The following is a 17,195-nucleotide window of genomic DNA, read 5'->3' as shown; positions in this document are numbered from 1 at the left end:
TGGTACACTTGAGATTTGAATATACCTCATTTTTGGTCTCATACCATAAAATGATATGGAAAAATATATGGACGGCCTGGATGAGGATCATACATCATGGTGGGGCCCACAGACCACCGACCGTCAGACATCGGCTGGTAGCAGGGGGAGTACCCAATCCGTTTCCGTGAAAGGAGGGGGTATTTTCGTCCTCAAATTCGCTGTCCGTACGAGCAGGTCTAAGTTCCCAGACGAAGTTTGTATTGCTTCATAAAACCTGCTGGGTAAAAGGTGGGGTACACAGTCCCAAATTTCTCGCCTTTTTGGGTGGGAGAAATTAGTGCAAGTGGGCTCATATTTGAGTGATCAGAACCGTTAATCCCTATCGTTGGTTGGAGAATCCGAAAAATCTTCTAGATTATTTACTTATTTGATAAGCGTCCAAAAAATAGACGGTTAATAAGACGTAAATAAATGATATATTTCTTGAATTAATAATACTTTAAATATTGAATATTTTACATGTCACACAATCCGTTTTGGATCCCACCATTTTAACGGTTCGGATCACGGAAAGAGGACCCCACTTGTCCAAACTAGACGCGTCAGGACACTAGCCACTCCTGATGCATCAGGACACTAATTTATTTTCACGCGAGTAGAACGAGATAAGAATGAAGAGGAAAACTTCGGCACTCTGGCAGATGATGAAGGATGATACACTGTCACTGAGAAATGTTATACTTAGAAAAATATTATTCAAATTAAACCGTCCAGATTACGTTTCGAAGTTTAGATTTATCTCAAACCAAAAATTACCCTTCTTTATTGATATAACTATCCGATTGTTGAACACATATTGGACGGTTGAAATTAAAAGGACCTAATCATAAAAAGGTGTACCGAAATAGATAATGGATTAGTTCTAACATTCCATTTTTGTGATTATCACTTTTTGTTAGAGGTTTCTACTATTCGGACACGTGTAAATTTATAAGTGCCTGCGTATCAAATATCATTAGCTGCCAGAGTATCAAATAAAACTCTACAAAAACGAAAGATAGGAGCATTTGCTGCTCTCCTGCAAAGAAAAAAAAAAACCCAATCGGATGGCGATTTTCAGAGCGAGAGCTTTCAAAGCACTCTCCGAACTGAAATCCAATCTCTCATTTTCTCAAATTTCAATGAATCAGAACCGTCGGTGCTCTTCGATCCCCATTCAATCGCAGTTAGAGGTGAATTTCCATTCCTTCTGTCCCCTTTCCCCATTTTTCCATTTTTTTGGGGATTGAAATCGGTAGGAATTCGAAATTACAAACCCTAGCTCTTATCTACTACTTAAACTGGATTAATTAAGCTTAATTTGGATCAGCAGCTGCTTAATCACGTTTTAAGAGTCTTTGTTGTTTTAGTAGAGAAGTGAGATAATTTCTAGTGCAAGCGATTTTCCACTGTAATTGTAGTGCAAATGGTTGCTACGGGCCCCGCCGTGATTTTTTGATGACATCCACTCCGACCATTCTGCATGCCTTCCCTTGTTTAGCCTTTGGCCCAAAAATCAGGCTAATCTATGACTCAGGTGGGCCACACGAGCAGGAATAGTTGGGAGGGGGATGCCCATCATTGATTTGCGCTGGGCTCCACCCAAGTATCAGAATGGTGTATTTTTTATGTGTGCCGTCATCTGGGGCAGATGTTTGATGTGGATGGATACAATAGCATAGACACAACAGGGCGGGCCCTCTACACAATTCCAGGATGGGCGTTCCCTCTACACAACGGATCCTGCTTGTGTGTTCCACTAGAGTTATGGATCGGCCTGAATGTGGGTCAACGGTTAAACAAGGGAGGGCATGCAAGATGGACGGAGTGGATGTCATCAACACATCATGGTGGGGCCCACAACAGTCTTTTGCTCCACAATGCGGTGAAAACATTTGCACTTGATAATTTCCTTAGAAAAGTGGGGGGTGTATTTATCAAGCTGAGGTATTATACATGTACAGTATGTTATGTTTTGGGAAGTTATTTGATACTCTTGCCGAGTGTGAAGCTTCACACTCAGAAATTGTATACATGGAGTGCATTATCTCAGATTAAACTGACTAAATTGCGGAACCCACTGTCGCTAAGCTCAGTCCCAAAATCAGATTAGTTGAACATTTGTAACCATTGATTCTTGGACGCTTGTTTGTTGAAATAGTACATTGGATTTTTTTAAAAATGTTTTTAACTGTCTGATAAATTCCCACTAATCTCACGGTGACATAATCAAGTAAGTGTCGGTTCATGATGCATCTAAACTAGGACCCATAATTTGGATACTTTAATATCACTCGCTCATATTCCATGTATGCAGTTTCTCAGTGCCCATGTATCATCTGCCACACTCTACCAGAGTATGAAAGTTTTTCTCTTATGTTTTAATTTGGACATGCGGATCCTATGGTTAAGAGATCCTAACTGTTGATATGATTGGCTTCACTCTGGATGGTTACTAGCGTATTGCCGAAAGTAGACAGTTGGGTACGTTTATCAAATTGATGTATTATACATGTATGGTATGTTCAGCATATCTATTAAAAAAATGGTATGTTTAGCATGTGGGTCTCATGGTTAAGTGATCCAAACCATTTACATGGTTGTTAACCTCTCTAGAAAGCACTTTTGGAGGATTTTTATAATATTTTCTTGGACAATTCTAGTTTTCCAACTATTGTGTATTTGCTTGTTGAATTTTGACCCTTGTTCAGTTTTTCCCTCAAAATTTTATTTGTTCATTTATTCTGCTATTTTGGGCCATTGTCCTTGCATGTGGAAGTTGACTGGATCAATGGTGTAGATCACCTCATGTATGCCATGTGCATGCTGAAGTTGCTAGAGATAGAAGAGCAACCACCTCTAGGGTCACGAGCCTTGCAAGCAAACTTCTTTGATAAGATATATATATATATATATATATATATATATATATATATATATATATATATATATATATATATATATATATATATATATATATAGAGAGATATATATTCAAATTTCTTATAAATTTATTTGTTTTTAATGAAATAATTAGGGATATTATTATTATTTTGTGGATGCATTGCAGAGGGTTGGATTCATAGGCCTTGGTAACATGGGCTTCCACATGGCGAATAATCTGGTTAATGCAGGATTCAAAGTTGTCGTCCATGACATGTGAGCTGCTTGTTGCTTATGATCTTGTTCTCAGTAATAGTGTTTAGGTGATTCTTTTGGGGGTTTGGAAAGACCCAATCATATGCATTTTCGGGCCAATATATAAATAAATTAACCGTATCCTTCTGTACAAGAGAAAGAATCACATCTTAGTTTCCATTTCTGCATTAGTATATAACTATTGATCAAATGAACCAGAATTTGATATTTTGCATGGTTCTTAGAAACCGTAATGCCACGAAGAAGTTCTCAGACAAGGGAGTTCCCACAAAAGAAACGCCTCTTGAAGTTGCAGAATCAAGTGACGTGATAATTACCATGCTGCCTTCATCCTCCCATGTGAGTGTTCTATGGTTTTATTTGGTTCTCTCTCTCCATTCTTTGATTCATTTGGAAGTTTTCTTTTCTGTGGTTATCAATGTGGCCTTCAGTCGGTCCGTATTGTAATTGTTCCTACCGCTAATTGTTGCGCTTAGCTTTGTTTCTTCCTGTTTTTTAACCCTAAAACATATTACTCCATTTGGACCTTCTCGCCCTTAAGGATATTTCTTCTTCCAAGTTTAAAACCTTTTCATTGCTGGAGGAATGATCCCTTATAATCCATTGCATGTGTGGGTTGTTTCCTGCCAATGTGTCATGTTGTGGGACATTTGAGCTGTGCACATTTGGTACAAAAGTCAGACTGTACAGTGTACACTCTTTTAGCACTCTACCATACACTATATGAAAACAATGAATGGTTGAAACCTGTCAACGGTTGATTCAGTGTGTATGTGTGGCCCACTTGATGAGTGGACGGGCTGGTTTTTGCATCAGGCGATCTTCATGGTGGGGCCTAATTCATGCATGGATCAAACATCCCATATATGCCATACATTGGCATGCAACAACCCATTGCATGAGAAAGTCACATGCATTGGGTTTTAGGTGGTCATTACTCATCATTATTGAATCAAATACCTCTTTGATTATTCTTTCCTTGGAATGGACTTCTATACAAATGGTAGCTAATTATTTTAAAAAAATAGTGATCCTCGTAATATATGATGCTTATGTTTGCATAATGACTTCGAATAGGTTTTTTATTAGTTGATTCCACTTAGTGTTGAATAAGGTTGAGCGGGTTGCACCACATAATCTGTATATGATGCTCTTTTTTTCTTTTTTTCTTTTTTTGTTGAAAGATACTGAATTTATTAGGCTGAAATGGCAAAAAAGAAAAGATTAACAAGAAGAGGAAAGAAAAAAACAAAAGAATAAAAAAACCCAAAAGAAAAGAAGAAAAGGAAAACACAACTAAGCCAATTAAGATATCCACTTCCTTATAAACTGATGAACTTTACAAATAACCCCCAGAGCTGAGCTATTTCTAGTATGATGCTTATGCAACTAACTTGTGGACATTTTTGCCATCGCAAATAGTTTTCCTAGAGTAGAGAACTTTGAACATTGAAAAGGCATTGGAAAACATTTTGAATGAAGTTGGGGAAATTTAGGGAACTAGAAAATGTGGCTGCTATTTGATAGATGGTTCAGATTTCACCTACAATAAGCCTTTAGATGGCTTAAGTAAATTATTATAGTTGCTCTCCTCTTTGTTTTGTGTAGTCTGACATAATGAAACCACTAGGGAGCCGTGTAACAAAGCCTGTGCGGAGCCCACCATGATGATTGTATGAAATTCACACTACATATCTATTACATCACCTATGTTCGGACGTTAGCCTGAAAAACAAGGTAGATCTAAAAACTCGGGTGGGCCACAACATTGGAAGAAGTGGGAACGGGTCGCTAACTATTGACAACATTACTTTATCTCTCCTTGCGTAGTATGTAGCCACAATCTTTCCCCCCATGCCTCTCTCCTTTCTCTCTCCCCTACTCTCCCCTCACATGTGTAGCACGTGCCAAACCCCTAGTACTATTACTGTTTAAACATATGAACCCAGCGTCTGCGACTCTGCATTTTATCTATGAAATTCCTTTTATCTTATCCAATAAAATAGTTTTATAACATGATGCTCTTTCTATTTGTCCGTAGAAAGTACCTGCATGTATATTGAAACTATTCCTGCAGGTGTTGGATGTGTATACTGGAGCAAATGGATTGCTTCATGGTGAGAATCTTCTGAGGCCATGGTTATTGATAGATTCATCTACAGTCGATCCCCATACTTCAAGAAGGCTTTCCGAGAGTATCTCTAAATGTGTCCTGAAAGAAAAGAAAGGTTTTGTTTAGCAAAGCAAAGTTCTTATTTAACATTCTTTTTGTTCTACTGTTTTTTTTTTCCCCAGTAAAAATGTCAATCGGGCATATCATCATACTGGTTATACCAATAAGATTCAATCTTGGTTTATTCTACAAATTCCGTGGTGCTCTAGAGCTCTCCTCTTTTATTTTAAAGTTTTTTTGGGAATTTAAAAAACAATCTGCTTTCAATGGCTTTTTGTTCCGTTTTCATTGAGATCGTTTTGTGCTCAGGGCCATCAGCTGGTTGGGTTTGGGTTGGGTCCTATAGAAACCGTACTGGGGCTAACAAGGTTTGGGTCTTGCGGGATCTGGGTCTAGTTCTTGAAGACCTGGACCCAGATCCAATTAGGTTCGGGTATCCACCAGGTCTTTGGATCTACATTTCAAGTTTGGTTTATGATGCATTTCCAAACACAGCCTCAATGAGTTGGTAGCTGTTGCTTTGAATGGTTGGAAAACAGCAGGATGTGATTCCAAGAAATGATAGCTGTTACTTTGAAGGGTCGGAAACATGGAAACTGTGAAGACCTCTTTGTGCAATCATCATTATACCAGTTGCCATAAGCAAAAACTTCAAGCTATGGCCATTAAATGTTTGATGCAATGTTGATAACCACTGCCCTGTTGTACAGGCGGTTGATTTGTGAGGTTGGAGACTAGTAAAAGCTTCATATGAATCAATGTCATATTGAGTTATTATTGAACTAAGAAGGATGAAAACTGTTTTCTTGTAGTTTCGTATCTACAAATGCTTGATTGGTCTCCTAAACTACATCCTGGACTATCATGCAAGTCACAGGCAAACAAAGGGAAAAGGTAGCGGGTGAGAACATGATTACCATATCATGCAAATGGATTTGTGCTTTTTATGTGAGTAATTCATGATATTTCATCATGTGGGTATGTGATAAAAGTAAGGGCAGCAATGGGCCGGGTAGCCTGCGTGACCCAGCTTTGGGCCTGCCTTGGACCTACTAGCTTGGCCCGTGGGCTGGGCTTGGACCTCACATGCATCATGCATGGCCCGATCTCGGGCTCGGGCTCAAGTCCTTTTAGCTCGACCTGATTTTATATGTTCATGTGTTATATCCAACAAAAAATGCCATTCCAATCCTCAAGAAATCCATCCATCTTGAATGTCGTTGGTTTCATTCCCCTCTAAAATGTCTATTTCTTTGTGCATGTGTGACCCACTTGATCAATGGATAGATTAGGAACATAGAAGCGGGAATTAGGAACTTTTATCAAATTTTGGGTCAGGCTGGCCCAACTATTTTTTTCTGACTCAGGCTCGGGCCCTTGGTTCCTAAGTGTTGGGCTAGGCCCGACCCAAACCCAGCCCATTGCCTCCCCTAGACACTAGTTACTCATCTGGCCATGGTAATGAAACTGAGCTTATGTTGAGCATGGAAGGATAGAAGTAGGAAACTAGTATGTGATAGTCTTCTTTAGTTCGTTTCTTTATACGATGTGGTGAGAATTACGAATGTTCTCCTGTCAATGGTTATTGTTGCTTCATTATTCTGGAGTTGATACCATTTTTTCAATCTCAGAAAGAAGGAGAGAAAAAAAAAAGAAAAAAAGAACCTCAGGAATAAGATAGCTGAAGTGGGCATATAAATGGCTGATGCCATTCATCATTCTCATAAATTAAAAAATAAAAAGAAGAAGAAAAAATCAATCTCAGAAATAAGATAGCTGAAGTGAGCATATGGTTCAATTTAGTTGATTATTTTTTCCATACAATCATAATATCTTGATGAATGTTGTGGCGTAAGTTTGACGCTGGCCACCAACTTGATGCTACCCTCCTTTTTCTGGGCTAGGGATCAGCAATGATAGTGCGAAACTCCGACAGGTGCAATTTGATAGGCTATTACATATGTTGATTACAATCAAGCGCTATCCAATAGTCTATTACATATGTTGATTACAATCAATGAGTTAAGAAACAACGTGTTCATGGGAAAAGAGTGTAGCTGAAATAAGGATGTTGAGATGGATGATTGGCAAGATAGGGAATAATAGAATTAGAAATGAATATGTTCAAGTGAACTTATGAGTAGCACCAATAGGTAATAAGATGGGGAAAAGTAGAGTTAGATGGTTTGGTCGTGCAACAGAGAACCAAGAACCACTCCGGTTCTGAGTGAGTTGGTACAGGTTGAAGGATTTAAAAGGACAAGGGGAGGCCCGAAAGGACATAGATGGGGGTAATAAGAAAAGACTTGATGACATATGGTCTAACTGAAGCTATGACCCTTGATAGAGTGGAATGGCGGAACAGGATTTATGTGGCCGACCCCAATTAATTGGGATAAGGCTTAGATGATGACAATGATGGTGGTGGTGGTGGTGAATCACAGTATCTGGTTGTTCTTTCAATTTTGCCTAATCTCAAGTCGTGTGTAGTTCTCAAAATGTCCAGCTCCAATCATTTACTAATGATATTCTATATGGGTTATGCAGGCATCCCGGTTATGTTGGATGCTCCTGTGTCTGGAGGTGTTCTTGGTGCAGAGGCTGGGACTCTTACATTCATGGTATGGTCTTGCCTTCTTCAAGCTGACTGGAAGTAGTTTTTATAGTGTAGCTGCTCTCCTTTGGATAGAAGAATCATGAATCTTTTTAGTTGTTGGAGATCTCTGCCAGTGTTCTATTAGATATGGGTACTAAGTGCTTCGTACTTCCATTTCAACATTACAAGCAAGATCATAGAAATAGAGTTTTGCTAAACTGACATGTACCTCTCCATTTGTCAGGTGGAACCCACCATGTAGATGACTTGAACAAACCGGTACACTCATCACATGCTTCACACATGTATGTAAAATGCTGAACCTTGGCAGTGGCATCATTTTTTGTGCATGAATGGCAACCTGCTGAGCTGTCAGGCCTGTAGTTTGGTCGGGTCATTTAATTGGTGGCCCCACTTGATGTTAGGATTATGGCATTAAAAAGCTATTCATGGTGATTTCTGTTTGCAAGACTCTCAATCTATAACGGACTGAATGGAGGGCTGACATTGAATCTCATTGCTCAAAAGGGATAGAGCATCGATCCCTTGGCTGGATCTGATGCTAGAAAGGTTCAAATGTGAATCTCCTCACTGTTGCAAGGAACCCATCGTTGCCTATATAATCTGGTTCTGTGAACCAGGTAAATGTAGGAATATACCACAAGTGAAATAAAACTTGGAGATTTCAAAACGTTGAACTGTGAGATCTGGCCAAGAGTAATTCGATTGCTTTCATTGGTTTACATCCATGTCCGTGGGCATATCTGACAGTTCTGATTGAAGGCCCTGTTCCATTCACTTGATACATGGCGCAGATGTCCCACATGCATGCCAGGTTGGTATAAAGGCGCATGTGGGCTTTTCCAAGCTTCATATAAATAAGTATTCAATTCAAATTTGAGCAGTAGCTTCTGTGCTTTCATTTGTTGTATTTTGGCACCACTGGACTTCTAAATACTAGACATGTTATTTAGGTTGGTGGCTTAGAGGAGGCTTATCTTGCTGCGAGACCCTTATTTCTATCAATGGGAAAACGCGCCATCTATTGTGGTGGAACTGGCAATGGCGCTGTAAGCATCCTTTCCAAAGTCCTTGATTTGTTTCCAGATTCTTGGGCTTGTGGATATGATGATGACTCCATCCATACTTATATATTGTACCTAGTTTATGTAGCATAATCTTTCAATGTTTTCTACTTGTTAAAGTAATTATTCTATTTGCAGATGTTTTTATGGTGCTTTCCATCTAAAGCTCACACACGGGCAAACTTCTTAAAATTCTCGAAGTAGTCTACCAGAGAGCCTAAGTGCCTGTTTGGTTACCATCAAAGTTCTATTCAGATAGAACATTTTGAACACATCTGTTCAGTGAAGGTTGTCTGAACAGGTGTGTATGGATGGACTATTTTGTTGTACTGCCTGGTGTTTGTCAAACACTCTGTCCGGACAAGCATGTGCACATTAGGCTTGGCATGTTTGGACATGTGGGGCACTTGTAGATTAATACTAGCATATGTGGCACATGTGATTCACTGGAATATACATGGTAGCACATGCCGATCTCTTGAGCATGCGCAATTGCAGATGTGATAAATGTGGTGTATGTACACGTGTATTGGTGCATGTAGCACATGTGGGGTGCTTGAAGGTTGAACGTGGCACATGTAGGGGTGGTTGAAAATGAACGATCTCACTTGTGGCACATTCACACGTGTGGCTCATGTGGTAGATGTGCCATGCATGCGTACCAAAGATTACTACTACATATATTGTATCGAAAATGGACAAAAACCAACTTTGTATCTGGATCACACAATCCACACTAGCAGCTAGTTTTTTTATAACATCCTTGTCTTTAGTTTATTGGAATTAGTGCCCTTGTCCAAATAATGGTTCTCGACAAACCATGAACATGTGCCCTGTCTGGACAAGGCTCTCTAGACAAGTCTTGTTAGCTTTCCATATCTGACCATAAGCACTCTAGCCTATAACTTGGTTTCAAAAGCGTGTTACAAATGCTGAAATCTCCTGGTCATTCTCCCAAATGATCAAACTATCTCAATGGAACTTGCATATCTGATTGAGCCTATATTTGAAAGGAAGTCTTTGCTTCTTTTTTTTTGCACTATGGAGAAACTAGAAAGTCCTCAGGTCAGTTCCCTTTATATTTTGTTGTCATGGAAAAAAAAAGGCGTGACATAACACTGTTTGGATTCATGGGAAGCACGGTAAAGGAAATCGTGTTTCTTGGGAATCCTGATCTTTTTAGGAAATTGTGGGAAAGGAAACAATGTTTCCCCTTGTTTGTTTTTCAAAGGGATTTTCTTGGAAACTTTGGGGCTTGTTTCCAAATATGTCGTGTGGCAAAAAAATCTTCTTTAAAAAAAAATAATAATAAAATTTCCTTGAGAAAATTTTCTTGGTAGTTACTGGCATATGCCAAATTAACACATGGCACATGTGGTGCGCCTGGTGTTAGAAGATGGCACATGTGGCACATATGGAGCGATTGAAGATGGACGATGGCATGTGGGATTCTTTTCACAGTGGAACTTAAGTGGTGGTGTTTCCAGCAAAGAAAGGCTTCACAAACGGTGAAAAAGTTTAGTTTCATGGGAAATGAAGTTTCCTTTCCTTTCTTTGAATCCAACTTGGCATGTTTTGAATTGACATCAGAATGTTGCCTTGTTCAAATTGATTATGCTTCTCTTCCTTCTCTTACAAATACGATCACAAAATCACAGCCCGTCTCAAAACCCATGTTGTTCTTGCCCTGAGTATTCCCCCCATGTCTGGAGTAGTTATCCATTAAAAATTTAAGAAATTCTATTCATATGATATCTCTCATCTTCGCCCTGTCACCAGACTCATGCAAATGACTGCACAATCTAACTTTTCTGGTGCTGTCGTCTCTCTTATACAACGTCATAGTCCAAATGTTTCCCATAGACCAAGTGTAAGAATCACCGCTCATCCTTAGTCTCAAGTGTTTTTCTCCTTTTTTGTGGTAATGTAGCAGATGTGAAATGCAATAATATATACTAACCATCGTATGCCTTTGGCATTGTTATGTTATTTAGGCAGCAAAAATTTGCAATAATATAGCAATGGCTGTAAGCATGCTCGGGGTTTCAGAAGCTTTTGCTCTAGGTCAATCTCTGGGAATTACAGCGAGCACACTGACAAATATATTCAACTCTTCAAGTGCCTGCTGTTGGAGTAGGTATCACATCCTTCTCTTCTAAAGCAGATCAAAACTAGTATGGACTCGGGCAAGTCGGATACGATTCGTCTAAGTCCACTTGCATTTGATATTACCTGATCTGGTTTGATACCACGAGTCATCTCCGACTTGGACGTATCACAACTTGACTCGAGACTGAGTCACCAAGTATAAAAACCATGCTCAAATTGCAAGGGAAACTAAGCTCCTGCCTTTTGAGGGATGTTTGGAGTAGACATGCCATTTTGAGAAGAATGAGCATCCCCTTTAATCTTAGAAATGATGAAGGTACTCAGTCCTGGTCAATTACTTAGTGTTGTCGTAAATGTGTAGGAGTTGCCAAAGAGATTTTTTTTTCTTCTTTTCTTTCTTCTTTTTAACTCATGAAGCATCATCAAGAGTCACCATTCTCATTGATTATGCTGTTTGAATTGATTTTCTAAACATTGCAGTGACACTTACAATCCGGTTCCAGGAGTGATGGATGGTGTGCCTTCTTCAAGGAATTATGTTGGCGGGTTTTCATCTAAGCTGATGGTATGTGATTCGGCTTGGCTCGTTTCTTAGGTTGTGTTTGGATGTTCTATTGAATTGAATTGGTATAATTTTACATGGAAACTGAATTGCTAGAATTCAATTTCATCAAGAGTAAATGACCCAAGATGGTTTAGCCAATCTGCATTCATGAGCAATAACTTTCTATTGCAACTTGAAATGAATAGCAGTTGCAATCAGCGGTTCAGTTGTTGTTATGAATTGCAGTGGTGCAGGCCCCACATTGATTATTTCCTATATAATTAATTGAGATGAATTGTAATCCATTTCAACTGAGCATCCAAATGCACCCTTAATTGCTTACCTTGTAATGTACCAGTCGACAGAAAGGCAAGTAGAGCAGAGGATATTGTGTTCTTAGGATAAAATATACATGGTAATATGGCATGCATTTGTAAACAAAAATCTACAACATGTGCATACGTACATTTTTGCAATATTTCTATAGGATAGTTAGCTGATTCAGCACTAGGATTTGAACTTGGGCGGAGTCAAGTTGGGTTGAGGGTCAACCAAGCCTGATCTGACCCAACTTCAAGAGGACCCAACCTACAACCTGACCCCACCTGGATTCCAACCTGAGGTGCCTAACCCGAATCCAACCCAGATCCCTCTATACTTAATGCAACTGACCCCACCCAATCCAAACCAAATGTTTGTGATTATTCCCAACCCAAACCGAAGCTCAACTCATACCCAACCCGATCTCAAGTCAATTGGAATTTTACAACCATAACTTGACTCGAGGATCCCGTCAACCCGGCCTTTACCAAAACTAAACTTGGGTTGGGTCTGTCGGGTTTGGGTTCACCTGAACCTAAGTTTCAGCCCCATTCAGCGTTCTTTGGCTGCATTTGGATGTTCAATCCTGTTGAGAATTAGAGACTACATTGCAGAGAATTGTTATGCTTTATTTCATTGAGAATTACATGAATATATAAAAGAGGTGGGAGATATGTAGAGATTTATAGGAGATCTTAACTGATACATGTATCCAACCATATTGATATCTATAGTATGTACAACTGTACATGCACAGCTGTTCACATGCCTAACATGGAACACATATGAAGAAAACGATGATGATTAGCATGGGCCACCACTCACACACTATGTTTGGATGCTAGCTCTTCAAGTGCTGCTTGTTGGTAGATGGAGCTTTTGTCATTTGGTGCATCTTCTCTTCAAATGGTAAGCCATCCAAACATAACAACCATCGAGCCGGCAAATGAACATTCACATGCAAAGACATACGTGCAACATTGCACAAATGTGAGCGAACTACACCCAAACGGGTAACCGTGGCCTGACGATAAAGAAAATGCAAAAGGAAAAGGAAATCTCGAGTGGTTTCAGGAACACTGTAAAATGGAGGCAGCAGCAGTAGAGATGGTGCTCAATGGAGCTCTAGGAATATTCATGAAAAATACAGGAAACAGCTCCAGCCCCTTGATCAATGCTCCTAGCACTTTTCTCACCCTTTTCATGTCCTCTTACACATGGTACACAGGAAATATAAGGATATTTGGGAGTTAACGGGCTGATATTCAAATAGGCTGTTCTGTTTGTCTAATGGTTGGAAATCAAGTGAAGGTGGGCTGGCAATCGAATGGCTTGTGTGAACGGTTGAGATAGGCTAAAATTGGACAATTGGATTTTTATTATTATTTTATTATTATTTTAAATCATGTATAATGTTTGGGACTGAGGGATGGTTCACAATATGAATGGGGCTGATTTTAGGAGCTTTGGACTGGAATTGGAAATTGCCCGATTATGGTTTGAAAGGCTAGGGTTTAATGTCAAGGGTCATAGAAGTTGTTACATCCACGGGCCACAGGGCACCTAAAAAAAAAAAAGACAAACCTTTCTCTTCCCTTTCCTTCTTTTATTTTTATTATTTTTTATGACTTGGGGAAAGAAGAACATCAGAAGAGAGGAAGCAACAATGGAGAATAGGGTTGTTGTTGGTGGTTGTTAGCACTTAACAGGTTTATGAGATTTTGGAAGATGCCGGAGAAGATGAAGATGGTGGCGGTGGGTGCTGATTGGACGGAGATGGTTGGGATGATGGTGGTGGTACAGGAAGTGGAGCTGGCGCTGATTATATGTAGTCATGTTCCAGATCTGATGGTGATTGGAGCCAACGTTACTTGGGTGATGCAAGGTTCCAAATCTATTGTCTATTGGGGATGACGGGGCTTTGCAGCTTGCGGATGATGGGTTGCAACAGTATTTCAGTAGTGAGCGGCAAAAGGGCTGCGGTATGGCAAGAATGGTGTGTTCAGTAGTGGTAGATGATGGAGATCAGACGAAGAAGAGGATGGCCCAAATTTGTGGATCTAATGATGGTGGCCTGAGCAGGGCGAAGCAGGGATTGGCTTCGATTGCGGCAACAAGAGTAGTCAGTGGTGCCGATGTGAATCAATGGTGGTATGGGGTGCACAAACGTAGGGTGTTTTGTAGGGAAGATGCAATCAGAAGTACTTGCATCTAGTTTAATGTGGATGGGACAGATGAGTTTTGGGTGCAAAGTCTGATGTGTTCGGGTCGTGCTAGACGGGTTTTGGGGATGGCAGGACAGTGGCGCTAGGAGAACTGGGAACGGCAGTTTGCTGGAGAAGAGGCAGTTGGGGACTTAGATCTGGTGATTCAGAGTTCTGTGCAGCATCGAGCAGATTTGGGTGTTGCCCAATTAGACTGGCCGCTATCGAATAGAGGCAGAAGGTCTGGGTACACAGGGCGGTGGGGATTAAAGGCCCCAAATTGGGGCTATGATCCCATGTTCAGATTTAGAGACTAATTGCAGAGAATTGTTATGTTTTATTTCATTGAGATGAAATGAATATATAGAAGAGGTGGGAGATATGTAGAGAGATTTTAACTGATATAAATGTATCCAACCATATAGCTATCTATAGTATGCATAACTGTACATACAGATTCTAAACTCTAACAAATCCAATTGAATTGCAATCATTCAATTCAGTAAAAGCAAATGGGTAAAGCGGGTCGAGCCCCACTCCATTCATTATGAGGAATGAGCCCCCAGATTACAATTCCAACTCGAAGCACAAGGAATGACAATTAGGGTTTTGGATGGCCCTTAAACAGAGGTTTTGATTCTCATCATGAGCGAAAATGGTGCCACCCCCATATTGGTCATTTCCTCTATGATTTGAGTCAATTGCAATTCTGCCAAGGATTGAAAATTGGTTTCAGTTCGCCATATCAATCACCGCCAAAACCAGTTTGTACCAGCCTTATCAATCCCATATCAGGCCATTTTGGGTCTGTATAGGGCCAATACAAGGGTGCGGTTTATGAACAAAACTGGTTTGTATCGGGTGACAAGTAACGGTTCCGGAAGATACTTCAAACCTTGATCCGAAACTTGCCCGTAGATATGCTATCATATCAATATTCCTAGAATTTCAACTATCAGATATTGTGGCTTCTTTTCACCATTATTTTCGTATGATTCAGGCTAAAGACTTGGAACTAGCTGCAGTATCAGCTGAAGAAGTTGGTCTGAAGTGCCCGTTCTCTTCTCAAGCAAGAGAAATGTAAGTCTTCTTCTTCACATGCCAATATGTTTTGAAAAATCATCCGATGCAGCTTCCTATCGTCCAAGTTTCTGCTCACCACATGGATATGGGACCAAAACAGTGCCGGGTGAGACCTAGTTGTACTGGTCTCAGTCCCCAGGTGAGTCCCACTCTGAGATTGCCACTAGCCTTTCTCAAGAGGCTGGATCCAGTTTATAGGAATCCTTTATTCATCAGTAAATGTACGGTTTTATTGTTGCACAGGATTACATGTGGAACATTGTGATCTAAACCGTTGATATGATGGGACCCACTGGAGGTGGGGGATGCCTTGAAAGTCTCCCCAGTAGAAAGATCCGAACCATGTTCATTGCACTATTTTTTGTTGAATGTGGACAATTTCTCTATTTTCTCCTTACCATCCATCATAATTAAAGGGTGGGGATCTTCAAGTTTGGAAGATTTTCAATGCATGCCCATCAGATCAATAGTTTGGATCTAAGAAACATGACCACACACATGAAATCCTGTGCATACGTTTTCTGATGGCAGGACCATATAATTCTTCATTTGGTAAAATGATATCATACTGCCTTAAAAAACAAGGAAAAAAAAAGGGATATCAAACCGCAAATCAGAAGATTGGTTGAATGCATCTTATCAATTCAGACTGATCCACCGACAGCAATGTAAAAAATCACAGTAATTGTTTCTAGATCATTGCTTTAAACATTTCATGATGGTCCAAAAATGGCTATCTATTAGTTGAATTGGCACATTGCTTGGCTATGGCTCATCCAACAGGTGGTCCACTAACCAAACGCCTCAGATCAACCACCAAGTGTACGAATCAACAGTTTTGCAGGCTAGTAGCACTTACCGAAGAGTTAATATACAGTGCCTGGGCAGAAAATGTACAGTTTCAGTGTTTTGGTTTGTACAGACGGGGCCCATGGTTCAGTGGTCCAAAATGTTAATATGATGGGCCACCTTAGATGGCTCACACACCAACATCCCCAGGTCAGAAAATCCTAGATAAGGTTTAGGATTTTTCCATTGAGAGATTTTGGTGCACGAGCTATTAACAGTGGGCCCATGTTGGATCACCGAACAGCACCCCACTTTGTACATATCAGGGATTGACAACTCATCCGAGTTAGATGCAACTCGCCGTGTTGAACCGGACTTGGTTGAGTCCTATCTGGTTCAGCATTGCAAGGATTGACAATGGATCTTGACTCGGATGAGTCTCGACTTGACTCAGGACCAAACGTGTTGGGCAGAGTCAAAATACCATGGTTCAAACTGAAAACCCGAATGGTACTGTACAGTCTCTCATCGAATTGTGCAATACCATGTCTTTGCTAAAAGGCGGTCCATGCGCATGGAATCAATCCTAAAGCTCTAGTGTTGGATGTGCGGGTGCAGATATGCAAAGCTATGTGAAGAAGGTCATGAATACGAGGACTTCTCATGTGCTTTCCGCCACTACTACTCCGGCAAGGACGAGAGGTCACCACCATAGGCAGTCCTCCCCAGAAACCAAAACTACAAGGAATCAAATTCCTACTTACATTTTACTACTTCAACCGCCGCGGTTAATATGTTTCCGCCCGGAAATGATTTGCAACTGTGATGTTTCACTGTTTCAGTGTCTAAAACCTGGACCAGACCTAGACCCGTTTCTGCGGGCTGTTTGGTCCAACCGTGGGTCCCGCATGTTGTGACCCATTGCATTTGCTTGAAGTGTCACCAAATAAACCCATGTTCAAAAACTTGAAAATAATTTAGTTGAATTGTCCGATTCAGGACTCGACTCAGTTCATATTTTCATCAGCACTCCCAAAAAAATTCAATTTGATTATTACTTGGTCAAGACTCAGTTGACTCGGCTCCATATGATTCGACTCTAACTTGACTC

The 17,195-nt window shown here is 40.2% G+C and overlaps 1 protein-coding gene across 5 annotated transcripts; it reads left to right on the top strand.

Moving 5' to 3' along the window:
• The first annotated feature begins 1,045 nt into the window (after positions 1-1,045).
• LOC131220787 (probable 3-hydroxyisobutyrate dehydrogenase, mitochondrial) lies at positions 1,046-16,828 on the top strand. 5 transcript variants are annotated; one of them, XM_058215632.1, is made up of 13 exons: positions 1,075-1,214; positions 2,801-2,831; positions 3,092-3,180; positions 3,405-3,519; positions 5,258-5,408; positions 6,166-6,247; positions 7,901-7,974; positions 8,194-8,228; positions 8,924-9,019; positions 11,029-11,171; positions 11,624-11,708; positions 15,213-15,292; positions 16,703-16,828. In XM_058215632.1, the coding sequence occupies exons 3-13, from the start codon at positions 3,119-3,121 to the stop codon at positions 16,797-16,799; spliced, it is 1,020 nt and encodes a 339-aa protein (XP_058071615.1). In that variant the 5' UTR covers positions 1,075-1,214; positions 2,801-2,831; positions 3,092-3,118; the 3' UTR covers positions 16,800-16,828. The 5 variants fall into 5 exon arrangements, with proteins under 5 accessions (XP_058071612.1, XP_058071614.1, XP_058071613.1 ...); XM_058215629.1 differs by lacking the exon at positions 2,801-2,831 and having other exon boundaries at positions 1,046-1,214; XM_058215631.1 differs by lacking the exons at positions 2,801-2,831; positions 6,166-6,247; positions 8,194-8,228 and having other exon boundaries at positions 1,046-1,214; positions 3,059-3,180.
• The last annotated feature ends 367 nt before the right edge of the window (positions 16,829-17,195 follow it).

This window comes from Magnolia sinica, chromosome 12, assembly GCF_029962835.1.
Source record: "Magnolia sinica isolate HGM2019 chromosome 12, MsV1, whole genome shotgun sequence".
Lineage (NCBI taxonomy): Eukaryota > Viridiplantae > Streptophyta > Magnoliopsida > Magnoliales > Magnoliaceae > Magnolia > Magnolia sinica.
The sequence above is the reverse complement of the archived record's forward strand: the minus strand, read 5'-3'. Positions and strand labels throughout refer to the sequence as shown.